The sequence below is a fragment of the Mastomys coucha genome, unplaced genomic scaffold (genome assembly GCF_008632895.1).
Source record: "Mastomys coucha isolate ucsf_1 unplaced genomic scaffold, UCSF_Mcou_1 pScaffold23, whole genome shotgun sequence".
NCBI classification, from domain to species: domain Eukaryota; kingdom Metazoa; phylum Chordata; class Mammalia; order Rodentia; family Muridae; genus Mastomys; species Mastomys coucha.
The window spans coordinates 12404763-12425003 of NW_022196906.1; the positions used below are offsets into that span (position 1 = coordinate 12404763).

Below are 20241 nucleotides of genomic sequence, written 5' to 3' on the forward strand. Positions count from 1 at the left end.
TTCCATTTCAAAATTAGTTTGCCATGGTATCTTAGTTTCTGCTTGACCTGAAGAAGCAGACAATGTTGAAGTCACTGCATAGCTTTCTGTACCTAAGTAAGTAAATTGTGATGGTGTCACTTCTGTTATCATGGGGGAGACATCCAGAGTAGATACAGATGAGCCTAGCTGTCCTTCAGAATGGGTGATGGATGATGTTATGGGCTGTGTATCAGAGGAAGTTTGACTCTTAGTTATTGAAGTCATGTCTATAGCACTGGTTGAGATTATTGTAGATACAGTCCCTGAAGTGTTTTCTCTTCCAGAATGGGTAGCCAATGGGGTCACAAATCCTGCTTGATCTATGGAGATATCCAGTGTAGAAGGAACTGAATGACTTTCGGTGCCAGATCTACTGATCAGTGATGTTATAATTTCTGTTATACCTGGAGAGACAGGAAAGGTAGAAATGGATGAATTGGGTTGTCCCACAGCATGGGTGACCAATGAAACTGTACTATGTGGTTCTGAAGGCATAAGAGCTGGTGAGGTCATCATTTCTGGAACACCAGATGAAAAGTTGGTAGATAAGGGCCCAGAAGTAGCTTCTATTTCAGAATTAGTGTCCCATGGCATCTTAGTTTCTGTTTGACTTGAAGAAGCAGGAAGTGTTGAAGTCATTGCACCACTTTCTGTGCTTAAGTCAGTGAATACTAATGGTGTCACTTCTGTTATTCTGGGAGAGATGTCCTGAGTAGACACAGATGAGATGGACTGTCCTCCAGAATGGGTGATGAATGATGTTATGGTCTGTGTATCAGAAGAAATTTGACTCTTAGTTATTGCAGACATCATTTCTGGAGCACTGGTTGAGATTATTGTAGATACAGTCCCTGAAGTGCTTTCTCTCCCAGAGTGAGTGGCCAAAGGGGTTGTGGATCCTGCGTGATCTATAGAAGTATTGTGGGTTGAAGTCACTGAATGGCTTTCTGTGTAAAAGCTAGTGACCAGTGATTGCATACTTTCTGTTTTACCTTGAGAGGCAAGCAGTGTAGACATGGATGTACTGGGTTGCCTCAGAACATGGGTGACTAATGGAACTTTAGCATGTGTTTCTGAAGGAATAAAAGTTGGAGAGGTCATTATTTCTAGAATACCAGGTGAATTGGTGGTAGATAAGGGCCCAGAAGTAGCTTCCATTTCAGAATTAATATCCCATGGCTTCTTAGTTTCTACTTGATTTGAAGAAGCAGGCAGACTTGAAGTCATTGCACCACTTTCTGTGCCTAAGTCAGTGAATTGTAATGGTGTAATTTCTGTTATGCTAGGGGAGATGGCTTGAGTAGACAGAGATGAGATGGGCTGTCCTCCAGAATGGGTGATGAATGATGTTATGGTCTGTGTATCAGAAGAAGTTTGACTCTTAGTTTTTGAAGTCATCATGTCTGGAGCACTGGTTGAGATTATTGTAGATACAGTCCCTGAAGTGCTTTTTCTCCCAGTATGAGTAACCAATTGGGTTGTGGATCCTGCTTGACTTATAGAAGTATCAAGGGTAGGAGTCACTGAATGACTTTCTGTGTAAAAGTTAGTGACCAGTGATGGCATACTTTGTGTTTTACCTTGTGATACAGGCAGTATAGACATGGATGAACTGGGTTGTGTCACAACATGGGTGACTAATGGAACTTTAGTATGTGATTCTGAAGGAATAATATTTGGAGCGGTCATAATTTCTGGAACACCAGATGAAATGTTAATAGATAAGGGCACAGAAGTGGCTTCCATTTCAGAATTAGTTTCCCATGCTGTCTTAGTTTCTGCTAGACTTGAAGAAGCAGGCAGAGTTGAAGTCATTGCATCACTTTCTGTATCTAAGTCAGTGAATGGTGCTGGTGCCACTTCTGTTATGCTGGGAGAGATGCCCTGAGTAGACACAGATGAGATGGGCTGTCCTCCAGAATGGGTGATGGATGATGTTATGGTCTGTGTATCAGAAGAAGTTTGACTCTTAATTATTGAAGTCATCATGTCTGGAGCACTGGTTGAGATTCTTGTAAATACAATCCCCGAAGTGCTTTCTATTCCAGTATGAGTGGCCAATGTTGTTGTGAATCCTGTTTGATCTATAGAAGTATCATGTCTAGAAATCATGGAATGGCTGTCTTCGTCAGAGCTAGTGGCCAGTGGTGGCATACTTTCTGTTTTACCTTGAGAGACAGGCAGTGTAGTCATGGATGAAGTGGGTTGCCTCACAACATGGGTGACCAATGGAACTTTAGTATGTGGTTCTGAAGGAATAATAGTTGGAGAGGTCATCTTTTCTGGAACACCAGATGGATTACTTGTAGATAATGGCCCAGAAGTTACTTCCATTTCAAAATTAGTGTGCCATGGTGTCTTAGTTTCTGCTTGAGCTGAAGAAACAGACAAATTTGAAGTCACTACATAGCTTTCTGTTCTTAAGTCAGTAAATTGTGATGGTGTCACTTCTATCATCCTGGGAGAGGCACCCTGAGTAGACACAGATGAGATGAGCTGTCCTCCAGAATGGGTGATGAATGATGTTATTGTCTGTGTATCAGAAGAAGTTTGACTCTTAGTTAGTGCAGTCATCATGTCTGGAGCACTGTTTGAAATTATTGTAGATACAGTCCCTGAAGTGATTTCTCTTCCATTATGGGTAGCCAATGGGGCTGTGGATCCTGTTTGATCTATGGTAATACCCATTGTAGAAGGAACTGAATAGCTTTCTGTGCTAGATCTAGTGACCAGTGTTGGTATAATTTCTTTTATACCTGGAGAGACAGGCAGGGTAGACACTGATGAATTGGGTTGTCCCACAGCATGGGTGACCAATTGAACTGTACTATGTGGTTCTGAAGGCATAAGAGCTGGTGAGGTCATCATTTCTAGAACACCAGATGAAATGTTGGTAGATAAGGGCCCAGACGTAGCTTCTATTTCAGAATTAGTGTCCCATGGCATCTTCGTTTCTGCTTGACTTGAAGAAGCAGGCAGAGTTGAAGTCATTTGATCACTTTCTGTTCCTAAGTCAGTGAATTGTACTGGTGCCATTTCTGTTATGCTGGGAGAGATGTCCTGAGTAGACACAGATGAACTGGGCTGTCCTCCAGAATGGGTGATGAATGAAGTTATGATCTGTGTATCAGAAGAAGTTTGACTCTTAGTTTTTGAAGTCATCATGTCTGGAGCACTGGTTGAGATTATTGTAGATACAGTCCCTGAAGTGCTTTCTCTCCTCGTATGAGTGGCCAATGGGGTTGTGGATTCTGCTTGATCTATAGAAGTATCATAGGTTGAAGTCACTGAATGGCTTTCTGTGTAAGAGCTAGTGACCAGTGATGCCATACTTTCTGTTTTACCTTGAGAGGCAGGCAGTGTAGACATGGATGAACTGGGTTGCCTCAGAACATGGGTGACTAATGGAACTTTAGTATGTGTTTCTGAAGGAATAAAAGTTGGAGAGGTCATTATTTCTAGAATACCAGGTGAATTGGTGGTAGATAAGGGTCCAGAAGTTGCTTCCATTTTAGAATTAGTGTCCAATGGTGTCTTATTTTCTGTTTGACCTGAAGAAGCAGGCAATGTTGAAGTCACTGCATAGCTTTCTGTACTTAAGTCAGTCAATTGTACTGGTGCCATTTCTGTTATCCTGGGAGAGGCACCCTGAGTAGACACAGATGAACTGGGCTGTCCTCCAGAATGGGTGATGGATGATGTTATGGTCTGTGTATCAGAAGAAGTTTGACTCTTAGTTATTGCAGTCATCAAGTCTGGAGCACTGGTTGAGATTATTGTATACATAGTCCCTGAAGTGTTTTCTCTTCCAGTATGGGTAGCCGATGGTTTTGTGGATCCTGTTTGATCTATGGCAATATCCAGTGTAGAAGGAACTGAATGGCTTTCTGTCCCAGATCTAGTGACCAGTGATGGTATAATTTCTGTTATACCTGGAGAGACGGACAGGGTAGACATGGATAAGCTGGGTTGCCCCACATCATGGGTGATTAATGGAAATATAGTATGAGGTTCTGATGGAATAACTGTTGGTGAGGTCATCATTTCTGGAACAGTATATGAAATGGTGGTAGATAAGGGCCCAGAAGTGGCTTCCATTTCAGATTTTGTATCCTCTGGTGTCTTAGTCTCTGGTTGACCCAAAGAAGCAAGCAGACTTGAATTTATTGCATAGTTTTCTGTACCTAAGTCAGTGAATAGTGTTGTTAACACTTCTGCTTTGCCAGGAGAGACATCTTGCCTAGGTACAAATAAACTGGACTGTCCCTCAGCATGGGTGATAAATGATGTTATGGTTTGTGTTTCAGAAGAAGTTTGATTCTTAGTTATTGAAGTTATCATGGCTGGAGCACTACTTGAGATATTTGTTAAAAGAACTTCTGAAGTCCCTTTTCTAGGAGGATTCATGGCCCAAGGTGTTGTGAGTTCTGTTTGACTTCTGGAAATATCCAAAGTAGAAGGCATTGAAAGGGTTTCTGTGCCAGGGTGAGTGATCAGTGATGGTATGGTTTCTGTTCTATCTGTAGAAGCAGGCAGAATATACGTGGCTGAACTGGATTGTCTCCCAGCTTGGGTTGGTAATGAAACTGTGTTTTGTGGTTCTGAAGGAATAACAGTTGGTGAGGCCATCAGTTCTGAAACACGGGGTGAAATGGTGGTAGATAGAACTCCAGAAGTGGCTTCTTTTCCTAGATGATTAACCCATGGTGCTCGAGTATCTGGCTGACCTGGGGATACAGGCAGAGTAGGAATTGCTGTGTTGCTTTCATAGCCCAAGTTGGTAAAAAGTGATTGTGTTACTTCTGTTTTATCTGGAGTGACATGCTGAGTAGACACAGAAAAACTGGGCTTTCCTCCACTGTGAGTAGCCAATGATTCCATGATCTGTGTATCAGAAGCAGAGTGTCTCTCAGTTATTGAGGTTACCATATCTGGAACACTAGTTGAGGTATTTCTAGATACAGTCTCTGAAGTGCCTTCTCTTCCAGTGTGGATACTTCCTGGGGTTGTGGGTTCCGCTTCACCTATGGAAATATCCAGAGTAGAAGTCACTGAATAGATTTCTGTGCCAGGGTGAGTGATCAGTGGTGGTATGATTTCTGTTCTACCTGGAGAAGCAGGCAGAATAGACATGGCTGAACTGGACTTTCCCCCAACTTGGGTTACTAATGAAACTGTAGTATGTGGTTCAGAAGGAAAATTAGTAGATGAGATAATCATTTCTGAAACATTGGTTGTAATGGTGGTAGGTAGAACTTCAGAAGTGGCTTCCATTTCAGAATTAGTGCCCCATGATTTTCTAGTCTCTGATTGACCTGAAGAAGCAGGCATAGTTAAAGTCATTGCATAGCTTTTTGTACCTAAGTCAGTGAATAGTGATGGTGTCACTTCTGTTATCCTGGGAGAGATGGCCTGAGTGGACACAGATAAACTGGGCTTTCCCCCAGCATGTGTGATGAATGATATTATCATCTGTATATCAAGAGAAGTATTGTTTGGTGTTGCTGATGTCATCATGTCTGGAGCACTAGGTGAGACTGCTGTAGAAAGAACCCCTGAGGTCTCTTCTTTCTTTGATTGGGTTATCAATGCAGTTATTAACTCTTCTTGACCTGCAGAAACATCCAGAGCTGAAGTCACTGAATGGACTTCTGTGCCAGTGTGAGTTTGCTGTGAAGGTATGATGTTTGTTATGCCTGGAGAGGCAGTAGGGGTAGACATGGCTGAATTGTGCTCTTCCCCAACATGATTTACTAATGAAATTGTGGTATGTGGTTCAGAAATAATTGGAGTTGGTGAGGTCATCATTTCTGGTGCACTAGAAGAATTGGTTGTAGATAGGACTCCTGACATTGCTTCTATTTTAGAATGAGTCACCCATCTGGTTCTAGTCTCTGATTGATGTGAAGAAGAAGGCAGAGTTGAAGTCACTGCATAGCTTTTTGTGCCCAAGTCATTTAATATTGATTGAGTCACTTTTGTTATAGCTGAAGAGTCACCTTGAGTAGATCCAGAAAAACTGGGCTGTCCACCAGTATGGGTGATTAATGATGTTATTGTCTGTGTATCAGAAGATGTTTTATTCTTATTTATTGAATTAATCATGCCTGGAACACTGGATGATATGTTTGTAGAAAGAACTTCTGAAGTTCTTTCTTTTGCATGATGGGAGACCCATGTACCTGTGGATTCTATTTGATCCCAGGAAACATCTAGAGCTGAAGTCACTTTATTCCCTTGTTTGCTAGGGTGAGTTACCTTTGATGGAATGTTTTCTGTTATAGCTCCTGAGACAGGCAGTGTAGACATAGCCAAACTGGTTGCTCTCCCAACATGGGTGGTTAATGAAACTGGAGTATGTGGTTCAGAAGTAATAGGAGTTGTTGAGGTCATAATTTCTGGTATGGTAGTTGAAATAGTGGTAGGTAGTACCACTGTAGTGACTTCTGTTTCAGAATGTTTGTCCCATGTTGTTCTAGTATCAGGTTGATCTGAAAACACAGGCAGAGTTGAAGTCATTGCATAGCCTTCTGTGCCTATGTCAGTGAATAATGATGGTGTCACTTTCATTATACCTGGAGAGCCACCCCAAGTAGGCACAGATAAACTGGGGTCCTCCCCAGTAAAGGTGATTAATGATTTTATGGTCTGTGTATCAGAAGAAGTTTGATTCTCATTTATTGAGGTCATTATGTCTGGAGCACTAGTTGAGATGACTGTAGATAGTGTCAGTGAATTGCCTTCTCTTCCAGGATGGGTGTCTCCTGAGGTTGTGGTCTCCAAATGACCTTGGGAAATATCCATAGTAGAAGTCACTGAATGGCTTTCTGTGCCAGATTTTATGCCCAGTAATTGTATGATTTTTGTTGAATTTGAAATGGCTGGTAGAATTGACATGGCTGAACTGGGTTGCCCCCCAACATGGGTGTCAAATGAAACTGAGGTATGTGGTTCAGAAGGAATAACAGTTGGTGCGGACATCATTTGTTGAACACTAGTTGAAATGATGATAGGTAAGACCTCTGAAGTAGTTTCTTTTTCAGATTTGGTGACTGATGGGGCTCTTTTTTCTTGACCTGAAGTAGGCAGAGAAGTTATTGCAACATTTTCTGTGCCCACATCTGTGAACAGTGATGCTGTTAATTTTGTTATACTTGAAGAGGCTTCCTCAGTAGACATAGGAAAAATGGACTGTGATCCAGCATGGGTAACCAGTGATGATATGGGATATACGTTAGAAGAAGTGTGGTTCTGAGATATTGAGATCATCATGTCTGGAACATTTGCTGTAGTGTTTATGGATTTAGTTTTTGGTACATCTGAGGAAACAGCTAGAGTTGTAATGATTGACTGACTTTCTTTGTCTGTGGTAGTTCCCAGTGATTGTTTCATTTTTGTTATATCTGAGGAGGCAGGCAGCGTAGAAATGTCTGAACTATGTTGTTCTCCATTATGGGTAACCAATGAGTCTGTGGTGTGTGGTTCAGAAGACATAAGTATTGTTGATGTCATCATTTTTGGAATAATGGTGGTAGGTAAAACCCCTGAAGTTGCATCTTTTTCAGCATGAGTCACCAATGAGGCTGTGGTCTCTATTTCACCTCCAGAAACAGGCAGATTTGAAGTGGTTATATGTGTCTCTTTTCCATTATTAGTGGCCTGTGATATCATCATTTCTCTTCCACCTGAAGAGACAGCCTGTGTAGATATGGATGTACTGGGATGTCCCTCAGCATTGGTGTCCAATGATTTTATGGGTTGTGGTTCAGAAGGAGAGTGTTTCATAGTTGTTAAGGTCATCATGTTGGTAACACTAGGTGAGATGGCTGTAGTTAGAATCCCTGAAGTTACTTTTCTTCTAGGATGTGTGACCCATTGGTTTATGGTTTCATGTTTTCCTGGTGACAAAGCCATATTTGAAGTCATTATATGGCTTCCTGTGCCTGAGCTAGTGACTTGTGATGGTTTTAGTTCTGTTATATCTGGATGAACAGATATGGTAGATGTGATTAAACTGTGTCTTACAGAATTAGTAACTAATGGTGTTATGTTCTGTGGTTCAGAAGGAGTATGGTTCAGGTTTATTGAGGTCATCCTGTCTGTAACACTAGGTGAATAGTTTGTAAGTAGAATGCCTGAAATGGCTTCTTTTTCACGGTTAGTGGTCCAAGAGGTTGTGGACTCTGGTAGATCTAGGAAAAAATCTAGAGTTGCAGTCCTTGTATTCTTTTCTGTGCCCATGTTAATGACTGGTGATGGGGTTCCTTCTATTACACCTAGAGAGACAGCCAGAGTAGACATGGCTAAACTGGGCTGTTCCTTACCATCTGTTATAAATGAAGTTGTGGTCTGTAGTTTAGGAGTAGGATTTGCAGATTTTGAGGTTACCATCTCTTGAATATTAGGTGAGATAGTTGTAGTTAACATCCCTGAAGTGGCTTCTGTTCCAGTATGGGTGATCCATGAGGTTGTCCCTGCTTGACCTTGAGAAATAGTTGGGTTTCTTGTATGGACTCTTCTCCCAGAGCTAGTGAACAGTGGTCTCATTATTTCAGTTACATGTGGAGCGACATCAATAGTAGACATGGGTGAACCAGTCTTTCCCCCAGCATGAGAAATAAGAGAAATTGTGTTATGTGGCTCAGAAGGTGAATGAGTCTGAACTGGTTTAGATGTTCTTGTATCTTCCTTAGAACTGTGGCCGTCTAAGTTTGTCATATCAGGAGCACTGGATGAGATGACTATAGTTGGACCAAACAATTTGCCTTCTTGTTCAATAGATGCCAAATCTGGTATGGCAGAGGAAAAAGCTACTGTTGAAATGGTTGACCTGTCTTCTCCTCTGGGACTGGTGGCTGTGGACACCATGGAATCTGATTCAACTTGAGAAGCATTTTTAGTTGTCTTGGCAACAGCAGAAGTAATCTTTAAAGCATGGGTGATCCATGAGATTGTATCAGATTCAGCAGAGGGGACTGTCAAAGTATAAACATTTGGGGTGGTGTTTGTCTTAATACTGGGGTTCTGTGGGACTGTAATTTCTGGTTCTCTTCTGTAAGAAGATGGGCTTGTCCTGGCAACTATGTTAGTATTTTCTCTAAGGCCTGTGGAAAATGATGGTGCTATCTCTAGGAGGTTGTGGGAAGCATCTGAGGCTGTGATAATCATCTCTGTTGTGTTGATGTTAGTTGTTTTCTCTGATGTCTTGATGTGAGTCAAGGGTCTTGAAATTGTAGTCGACATTTTGGTATTTGAAGGGAAAATGGAAGTGGCCTTCAGAACTCCAGCAGTGGTCTCTGTTTTTACTGTCCCTTCCGTTGCTAGATCTGAAAGTTGAGACATGTAAGACAAATTGTAAAAATGCTTATACTTTCTTGATACATAATTCATACATTTTCTCTATGTAATAAAAGGAGGAGACATACCTATATAATGCTGCTTTTCTGGGATGTGGGTGGCATGCTATGGCTCAGGAAGGGGTATTATGAATTTTGCTTCATTACTCATCTGTTTTTCCCTACTAATGTTTTTTAAATTTTCTGATGTGTGTGTGTGTGTGTGTGTGTGTGTGTGTGTGTGTATGTGTATGTGTGTGTGTGTGATGGGATCTCCTGTTTCCAAGACCAGCCTTAAATTCAACCACATAGCTGAGGGTACTCTTAAACATTTGAACTGCCTGCCTCCTAATTATTGAGATTCTAAATTTGCACCAACACAATTTATATCATGGAAAGAATGAAAATTCAGAGACTTGTGAATTCTAGGCAAGTATTTTACCAACTGATCCTTTATCCCTTTGGGCTGTAATTTCTCCATAAATTTGTGACCACATTAATCCAATCCCTGTTCCCCTCTATTTTCTGTGTTGCTCAAGTTTAAGCTCTTCCATCCTCATGACATATCTATTACTTATCAGGCAGCATTAATTCTGTGCCTTTACATGAGCATGCTTAAATCCACCTTCACTGAGAATTAATTATGGTTTATTTTCTTAGCAGAATATCTGAATTGCAGTTTTCATCTTCAGCAGTCTGGTTTGGTAATGTCTACTAATATTTGACTGTTTGACATGTGGTAGCCACTCAGATCAAAGTACTGAGTGAACAAATGAGTGCAAAAAAGAATGGTCCATAAGAGTGTATAAACTTTGATTTGAGAGAGGTGACATGTGTCATTTGTTTGAAAGTTTGGGGTCTATAATGTGATAGTCCTGTGCTGATTTTATCTTCTTTTTTTTTTAACTAGAGATGTGGCTGTAATGGAAATTGTTTGGCTTTGTTCTAACAAATGTTTAATAGCAAAGTTTTATTAGATATTCTTTGGAAGATATTTTTTGGAAGACACTTAAGATTTTACAGTTTTGGTTAATGTTCATTTAAGGGTGTAAAGGCTGGGCTTGTAGTACTTTGGGTAGAATATTTACCTAGCATTTATAGAGTTCTGGGTTCAATCACTAGAACTACATAATCAGAATATAGTAGTAGATACCTGTAAGTACTGTAATCCAGACTGGAATCTACACATTAGAACGTAATGCTCTCTTTTGACCTCCATGAGTGCCACATACATAAGCAGTACCCAGACATATGTAGTTGCCAGACCAAGCCAAGACTTTTTCACAAGTCACAAAAAAAGGACAAAAGGAACTTCAGTTCTGTGTTCTTGGTCAGTAAAAACTTGTACTGACCAGTCTGATGATGAAGCCAGCGCATACTAGTAGGAATCAAGATTGTAGTTTCTGTGAACTGGACTCTTACCCATTGGGTTATGGTTATCAACCATCACACAGCTATGTCTGTGGTATCACATGTTCTCTGTGTAAACATTGTCAAACTTAGGTTTCTGCTAACCTTAACTATTTCTAGCCTACTCCTTCATAAATAGTATATGATGCTGTAAGTCTTAACAAACTTACTTGGTATCAGTCATTAGCTTATGGAAAATCTTCTAGCCCCAGCTTTTACTTTTGTATTCTTTATTTCTTGACTTTTTATTTCTTATGTCTCATCCTCTCACTTGACACCTTAACATTTGGGACCATTATTTCTGCTGATTTGGGTCAGATATGAGGCAATGACCCATGTACAAATACAATGAAATTAAATTAAAAAATAGAAAAATAATTAGAAGTATTTTATAACTTAAAAACCTAAAATTAGAACTACTATATGATACAGCTATGTCACTCTTGGGTATATTCAATACAAATGAAAATGTCAGCACATCAAAAAATATCTATACATTCATGTTTATTGTGGCCTTGTACATGATAGGAAGATATGGAATCAGCTAGTTGTCCACACACAGATGAATGTAGCAAGAAATTGTGGTATAGATGTACAATGTCCTATCCACCTGTAAAGAACACAACCTAATCATTTGCAGCAAAATAGAACTAGTTATCAGATTAAGTATAGGAAGAGAATGTCAAATTTTGTCTTATATATGGAAAGAAAATTATGAGGCAGTCTGAAGTATAAGACTGAATTTTAATCAAGAGGAAATCAATCTGTGGGAAGACCAAGAGAAAGGCATACACAAGACAGTGTAGTAGCGAGTATTGACGACATTCTAGTATTCTACTGGGGGAAGCTAACTTTTTCATTAGGGCTACTTCAGGGGATGCTTTTATCCCCTGAATACATGGATAGCACTATTTAGACTCTGGGGGTTATTTTATTTAAAAATAAAAAATGAGCATGAATTTAAGGTTATGGGTTCCCTGAAGAGGAAGGGAAAGAGGGAGTGATAATGGCCACAATTTAAATACATTTTATACCAAAGTTTATTCTATTACTAAAAATTAAATTTTATAGACAATTAAAGCATCAGATATATCCATGTGTAAAAATGCATTGATTTATGTAATTAACAAGATTGAATTATTATAATAATTTACAACAATCTAAAACTCAATTTCCGGGGAGTCAGATGCCCTCTTCTGGCTTCATGGATACTATGTTCAAGTGGTGGGCATACAACATACATCCAAATAAAACACATATAAAAATGAATACATTTTTTAATGTTGCGGAAGGCCTTATTCTCTAGACATAAAGAGATCCCTTGCTATAGGCACATACATACATTTATTGTAGACAGGGTCTCACATAGCTTAAGATGGCCTCAAAATTATGATTCATATCAAGTTGACTCTGAACTTCTGGTTCTCCTTTTTCTAACTCCAGAATGCTGGAATAGCAGGTATGCATCACCATTCTGAGTTTATGCAGTTTTGTAGCTCAAACTCAGTTCTTTGTGCATGTGAATTAATGCTATATCAAGTGAACTGTATCCCTAGCTTATGTAAAGTACTAAGCATATAAAAATAACAATATTGTGATGTGTTATGAATCTTCTAGTGAAAAATGTTATATAATCAAACCATGTTACTAAACCCTATTTTTTAACAAAGCCAAACAAATTTCTTTGAAGCAGAATTTTTCAGTGCCTTCAACAGATTTAGACCTGTCAGAACTCTAAGAAGAAACCACTTTTTTGCCATCACAAACTTTGTTGGAATTTTGTTAAAGAACATCCAGAAATTACAAGGCTCTCTGGATATATATATAACCATCCCACTTCTTAGTTTATCTTTCCTCCTTTATTTTACGATGAGAAAAGGTTAATACTGTGATTCCTACATTTTACTCCTCTCTGGGCCATAAATGTATTGCTCTGATCTCCATGCAGAAGGTCCTCTTTAACTACTTTTTTCTTCCTGACAAAGTGGTTTTCATTCTTTAAAGTCCAATTCAAATATTATCTCCACCACAAAGTCTTCTCTCTATTCCATTCTATTCTATTGACATTCCACTGCAATCTTTAAAAATTGAATCAGAAATAGTATATTGAACAAAATGAAAGTTTTAGTATAGTACCTATAGCAAGTAAAATTATTTTTGTTAAATTTGTTTATTTTGTGTGTCTAGGTCTGAGTTTACATGTATGTGTCTGTATGTGTGCCAAGGCTTGCATAAAGTGATCAAAGGACAATTATGGGAGCCAATTCTCTTCTACTGTATGGATTTGGGGCTTGAATTCATGTCATCATACCTGGTGACAAGCACTTTTACTAACTGAACCATCTCACTAACACACAAATATTAATGTTTTTCTTCTTCTTCTTAGTTCTTTGGGAAATTTGTCCAATGTATTTTGGTTATACTCAACTTATAGAGCAATTTATATCGTGCAGAATAACATGTTATTGGTATATTTGTATGTATACAGTACTACAAAGTATACAGCATAAAATCTTTTGAAAGTTTTACCAATAATTTGATTTATTTTAATATATGTTTAATAAATTAATTATGTAACTCATGCCTTACAGTGCTGAGAATAAAACCCACTACCTTGCACATGCTAATCAAGTACTCTTATCACTGAGTTATATTCACAGCTCTTTTTTCAATTATGTTTTGGAAAGGGTCTCATTAACTTATCCAGGTTGTTGTCAAACTCACAATCCTACTGACATGGCTACCTGTGTGAATGTTACAGCCCTGAACCACCAGGTCTGTCTTTAATAGGTTTAACATGTAGTATATATTTTTAAAATTAATATATATAAGATTCCATTAATGCTAATGATTAATTCTGCCTGGATGCAACATGGGTACATTGTATGTTATTTGTACTTTTCTATATTTTTTGAAAAGCCATTATTGATGATTGAAATGATTGATTGATTGCAGTGCTGGGTGTTAAACCTAGCACTTCACACCCACTAAACAAGTGTTCTTTGGAGCTGTAGTGAAGTACAGTGACTGTAGAATTTTACAATTGAAAATAAAATACAAATTTTACAAAAGTGTATTGCTAGCTCTGTAATTCCTGATACTCAGGATGCTGAGGCAGGGACCACAAGTTCAAAGATTTCCTCAGATACATAAGGAATTTAAGGACACCTTGTGGAACTTGATGAAAAGACATAGAGATATAGCTCAGCAGTAGAACATATGTCTAGAATCCCTTAATGAGAAGCTGGCAGCATGGTTTTATGATAAAACTTGTGCTTAGAATATTACAGTGAGAAGATTTCTCTTCAGCAGCAGAGTCCTTGACATAGAGTTTGTTAATGAGGAGCTGAAAACAGGCCTTAGCAACAGTGTGCTTGCTTAGCATGTATGAGATGCTGCAGATTATCCAAAACACTCCTAAACACAAAATTGGATTATAATAGTTTGGTCTCTTTGCTGTCTTTCTCTGTATTCTGTTTATATCACAGTTTCCAATATACATATTTTATTAAATTAGTATATCAATGAGGACATGGTGGTACTTCTGGAAATCTTAGCATTTTTTGAGTCAGTCGAGGTTGGGGTTACATAGAAAGGCATTAGGGAGAGAACAGAGAAGAGTGAAATTAAATTTTGTGGTCTAGAGCAAAGCCTGTTCAGCATATTATGAGAATACTGATATATACTGGCTTCTACACAATAACCATTAGACAAAGATCCAACACTGACAAGGATTCATAAAAACCATACAGCATTCTCTTTAAGGAAATCATTGTTGCCCTGAAAGAGAAAATAATATAACAGGTATTATTTCTACTTTCTTGCGAGTATGCACAGTGAGGTTTACCTTTATGGTTAGCAGGTGATGTGGAAGCCAGAAGATCCTTGTCCAGGCCTCCAGTGTCTCCATGGACAGCTCCATTAGATATATCTGTGTGGTATTGCATGCCATCTTCTGTTTCTGCAGATGAAAATGAGAAAGAAAGCAAGTAACTATCTTTCCCAGAAAGCCTTTTGTCTAAATAGATCCATTCATTGAGTACAAGTCATTCTTAGAGTCTGTGAAAGTGACCTTGAACCATAGCTACAAAGGATGACTAGCCAATTCTTGTATCCATAACCTTCCTATAAATGTATCAACTTGTCCATCCTGACGATGTGCAGATCTTACTGCTTTTCTTCTACACTTTGCTTTCTACTGTTGATCTTTACTTCATTTCTCTTCTTCCCTCCCTCCTGCCCTCCCACCCTCCCTCACTCCCTCACTCATTCTTTCCCTCCCTTCCTCCCTTCTACCTTCCTTCCTGTTTCTTTCTCATACTTTCTTTTTCTTTTCTTTTTAATTATTTCATGTATTTACATTCCAGCCATTGTCCACCCCTCCACATCTCCCCTTCCACAGTTCCTCATCCCATTCCTCCTCTCCCTTGCTTCTGAGAGAGTGCTCTCCTCCCAGTCCCATGTGCACCAGGCATTCACCTTCCCTGGGGCCTTAGGTTTCTTGAGGATTAGACACATCCTCTCCCACTGAGGCCAGGCCAGGCACTTCTAGGCTATATATGTGTCAGGGGTCTCCTACCATCCCATATATGCTGCCTGATTGGTGGCTCAGTCTCTGGGAGCTACCAGGGTGTCCAGGTTAGATGAGACTACTGGTCAACCTTTGGGGCCACTCTCACTTTCTTTTTTAAAAGAGGTTCTCATGAAGCCCAGGTATATCTTAATCTTGATACATAGCTACGAATGACCTTGAGATCCTGATCCTCCTATCTACACCTCCTGAGTGCTAGGATGACAAGTGTATATCAACATACATGGCTTGTGAAATATTGGGGGTAGAAAAAAGATCCTAAAAAAAAAAGAAAGAAAAAGAAAAAAGATCCTTGTGTATACCAAGCAGCACCCTACCAAATAAATCATACCTGGAATCCATGGATTTAGGATGGTGGGGCAGAAAAATCATGAATTTGAGGCCTGCTTGATGGTATAGAATAAAGCATATAAAGAAAGTGAGTTGATGATTTCAAGTATCTTCAGATCTCTTGTCCCAACACCGGGAATAACTGGGACCAGCAGGACCCAGGCACACAGGAATTCTGGCAGTCCGGTGGCACAGATTCCTTCCGGTCTGTCTGGGCCGGTGCCCTAAGCAGACCTTGGGTGCAAATTCTGGAGTCAGTCCCACAACACCCAGAAGAATTTCTACTTCTAGGGGCTCTAACAGGCACAGAATCCCAGGATCCCAGGATCCCAGAATCACAGGATCATAGAGACAGCTTGATTTTGAGGAGTTCTGACACAACTAGGATCACAGGAAGGACAGGCCCCAGTCAGATTTAGACAGGGCAGGTAGCACTAGAGATAACCACATGGTGGGAGGCAAGCATAAGAAAATAAGCAACAACCAGTCTGGAAGTGCCTGATGTAGTTATCTCCTGAGATGCTCTGACAGTACCCCACTAATATAGGAGTAGAGGCTCACAGTCATTCAATGGACTGAGTACTGTGTACAGGTCCCCAATGAAGGAGCTAGAGAAAGGACCCAAGGAGCTGAAGGGTTTGCAGCCCCTTAGGACAAACAACAATATAAACTAAGTAGTGCCCCCAGAGCTCCTAGGGACTAAACCACCAACCAAAGAGTACACACGGTGGGACTAATGGTTCCAGCAGCATATGCATAGCAAAGGATGGACAAATTGGTCATGAATGGGAGGAAAGGCCCTTGGCCCTGTGAAGGTTCTATACCCCAGTGTAGGGAAATGCCAGGGCCAGTAAGCAGGAGGGGGAGGGTTGGTGAGCAGGGGGATGGAGGAGGGAACAGGGGTTTGTTTTAGTTTTAGTTTTTTTATTTTATCTTATTTTATTTTATTTTTCTTCTTTTTGGAGGGGAACCTGAGAAAAGAGATATTGTAAATAAAGAAAACATCTAATAAAAAAATAAATCAAAAGAAAGAAAAGAAAAGAAGCAACAGAAACCAAGGTTACTTGGCATCATCAAAACCCAGTTCTGCCACCATAGAAAGTCCAGGACACACTGTCACAACAGAAAAGCAAGATTCAGATCTAAAATCACTTCTCATGATGATAGAGGGCTTTAAGAAGGACATAAATATCTCTCTCAAAGAAATACAGGAGAACACAGGTAAACAGCTAGAAGCCCTTAAAGAAGAAACACAAAAATCCCTTAAAAAACTACAGGAAAACACAAACAGGTGAAGGAAATGAACAAAACCATCCATGCTCTAAAAATGGAAATAGAAACAATAAAGAAATCACAAAGGGAGACAACCCTGGAGTTAGAAATCCTAAGAAAGAGATCAGGAGTCATAGATGCAAGCATCACAAACAGAATACAAGAGATAGAATAGAGAATCTCGGGTGCAGAAGACACCATAGAAAACATTGAAACAACAGTCAAAGAAAATGCAAAATGCAAACAGATCCTAACCCAAAACTTCCAGGAAATCAAGAACACAATGAGAAGATCAAACCTAAGGATAATAGGTGTAGAAGAGAATGAAGACTCACAAATTAAATGGCTAGTAAATATCAACAAAATTATAGAAGAAAACTTCCCTAATCTAAAGAAAGAGATGCCCATGAACATACAAGAAGCCTATAGAACTCCAAATAGACTGGACCAGAAAACAAGTTCCTCCCATCACATAATAATCAAAACATCAAATTCACTGAACAAAGAACAAATTTTAAAAGCAGTAAGGGAAAAAGGTCAAGGAACATATAAAGGCAAGCTTATCAGAAAGAATTACACCAGACTTCTCAACAGAGACTATGAAAGCTAGAAGATCCTGGGAAGATGTCATACAGACCCTACAAGAACACAAATGCCAACCCAGGCTGCTATCCCCAGCAAAACTCTCAATTACCATAGATGGAGAAAACCAATTTTACACAGTATCTTTCCAAAAATCCAGCCCTACAAAGGATAATAGATGGAAAACACCAACATAAAGATCAAAACTACACCCTAGAAGAAGCAAGAAAGTAATCTTTCTACAAACCCACACAAACATAATTCCAACTCTAACAACAAAAACAACAGGAAGTAACAATTACTTTTGCTTAATATCTCTTAATATGAGAATTAATATTACCAACATATCCTAATTGATTGAAATTCAAAAGGATGACAAATTAGAAATTTGTTGGTTAAGATCCGGTGGTCTCTCTAATTTGGTAATTGTAGAAATTGGTCCAATATTGTACAACCCATATACACTTTCTGCTTGTTTTTATCTGACAGTATCTTGCTGTGTAACACATAATGGTCTTGAAATCAGGCTTCTCCTATCACAGTCTCTCTATTAGTAGGATTATTTATTTGATGTTTTTACACTATACTATGGTTTTCAGAACAGCTTACATATTTCAAAATTATTTATACAGCCATAAGAAAGGTAGACAATTAACTTGGGAGATGACTTGTAAGAGAACAACAAAGATTGAGACTGCATACTTTGCTTGATGTTTGTAACTCTTGTATCAATTTTGAAGAAGAGGACTTTATAATTTACTCTTTCTCTGAGATGAATGCTTTTCAAAATCATCACAGCCAGTGAACCAGACTCTTACCCTCACTTATTGTCCATGCCACCCTCCAAGAAGAACCATAGTTCACTGAAACAGTTGGTGAAAGAGTTCATGGATAGACCATCTTAATACACACACCATTTCTTAAATGAATGTAACCTGTTCCCTGTGAGCTGAGAATGGAGACAATCACTCAAGTCAAATAGCTTTGACCATAGCAGGAAATCTGAATCTAAAAATCTAGTCTACAATTCATTCCTTTGTGCAGCAGAACTGTCAACTCTTAGCTACTATGGAGGTAAAATCCTTTGGTGATGTGAGAGGCACTGAAGTACAGCCTTATCACAATGAACTCCAATGTTTAAAAATTGTTCTTATTTTGGGCTTCTACCATAGTAAGAGCCAAGATTTTAAGCTCTACTAAAAACAAAACAAACAAACAAAAAGACTTTATCTATTTATGTTCATTAAAAAAACTAGTAGTGATGGATTATTTTAAAATATACAGTTAATATGTTAGGAGTTATTTAAAATTTATACTGAGAAAAACATGTATTTTCAGTATTGTTGTAGACAAGCATCTACATAAGACTGTTTAATAATTGCTGTTTTATATCAAACAATTTTTATAATACTCATTTTTATTGTTAGAATATTTCATAAATTTTAAAGAATATGACAAAATAAAAAACAAAAGATATTGCAAGTATTGAAGGGGAGTCTCTGGGAGGAGTTGGGGTACAAAGAGAAAGAAGAATATGATGTAATTCCATTTACATAAAATATGTTTTTAAAATGTTAATAAATTCAGATAAATTGAAATTATGTATCTTTTCTCATCATACTGCATTAAAACTTAAATCAATTAAAAATATAAAAATAATCAGCATAGAGTAAGAGTAATATGTGTCCCTCTAGCTTAGCCAGAGGGTCTCCTGGTTTCTTCTAGTAGAAAATGGACTTGGGTTAGGAAAATATCTCAAAGCATCTTCCTGATCCTTCCCTGTGTGTTTTATGAAACTCTTCTCTGATAATTTAGTCCAAGGACTTTGGCTTCCTGGAGTGACAGAAACAAAGTACCCTGGAAAACCAGATAAGACTCTCTTCTGTAAACAGGTTTGAAAAACTAACAACTAAATCTAGGAAGACAGGGAAGATTGGATCAGGAGTAGGGACTTGAAGGGGAGGCACACTTGTTGAAGGGACAAGAAGGGGAACTGAGGAAACCAGACTGAACTCCTACAAGGGTTCTTCCCCTATCTCAGGCCCCTCACAACATATACATGCATACTCCTAAAACACACACACACACACACACACGCATGCACACGCACGCACATGCTCATGCACACACACACATGTGCACACACACACAGACACACACACATACACACTCTAGCACACCTCAGGCTCTTGTCTCTCCAGAGTACACTGCACTGATTGTCCATACTGAGGCAGGACAGGGAATCAGACACTTTGCAAAGAGGTATCCTGAAAGTATATGAGGGACTCTATCTATAGAGCAGAAGGAGCCAAGGGAAGAGTGGCCAAACCAGTAATGGGGCCTGAATATGAGCAAAGGATAAGTGTATACATGCATTGAAATGCCACAAGGAAGCCCATTGTTTTGTATACTAATCAAAATATTAATATAATTCTTCAAGATGTGTTTTTCTTAAGTATCTGTGTAGGAACATACTTCCCAATAAGGTGGTTTTGGAGGGCATATTTTAGACTTGTGTTACAAATAAATCTGGCATCAAATTTAATTCTTTCACAGGGTATCATTCCTTAAAGGCCTTTTCCTGTACTTACTGCTATCTTGGAAGCGTGATTTTATTTCTGGGAACATCATCAGCATTTTATTCCTTCAATTTTTATGATTGCATAATTTTTCTTACTATTCTTTCACTTTGTTGTAACT

The 20241-nt window shown here is 38.9% G+C and overlaps 1 protein-coding gene across 1 annotated transcript in view; it reads right to left on the minus strand.

Annotated features, from left to right (window-relative positions):
* The window catches only part of Muc16 (mucin 16, cell surface associated), a 183222-nt gene that overhangs the window by 135030 nt on the left and 27951 nt on the right, over positions 1-20241 (minus strand). The window contains exons 3-4 of the mRNA XM_031344149.1: positions 14614-14727; positions 16-9347 (exon numbers count right to left, since the gene is read on the minus strand). Coding sequence (XP_031200009.1) covers positions 16-9347; positions 14614-14727 — 9446 coding nt within the window. The remainder of the gene's footprint in view (positions 1-15; positions 9348-14613; positions 14728-20241) is intronic.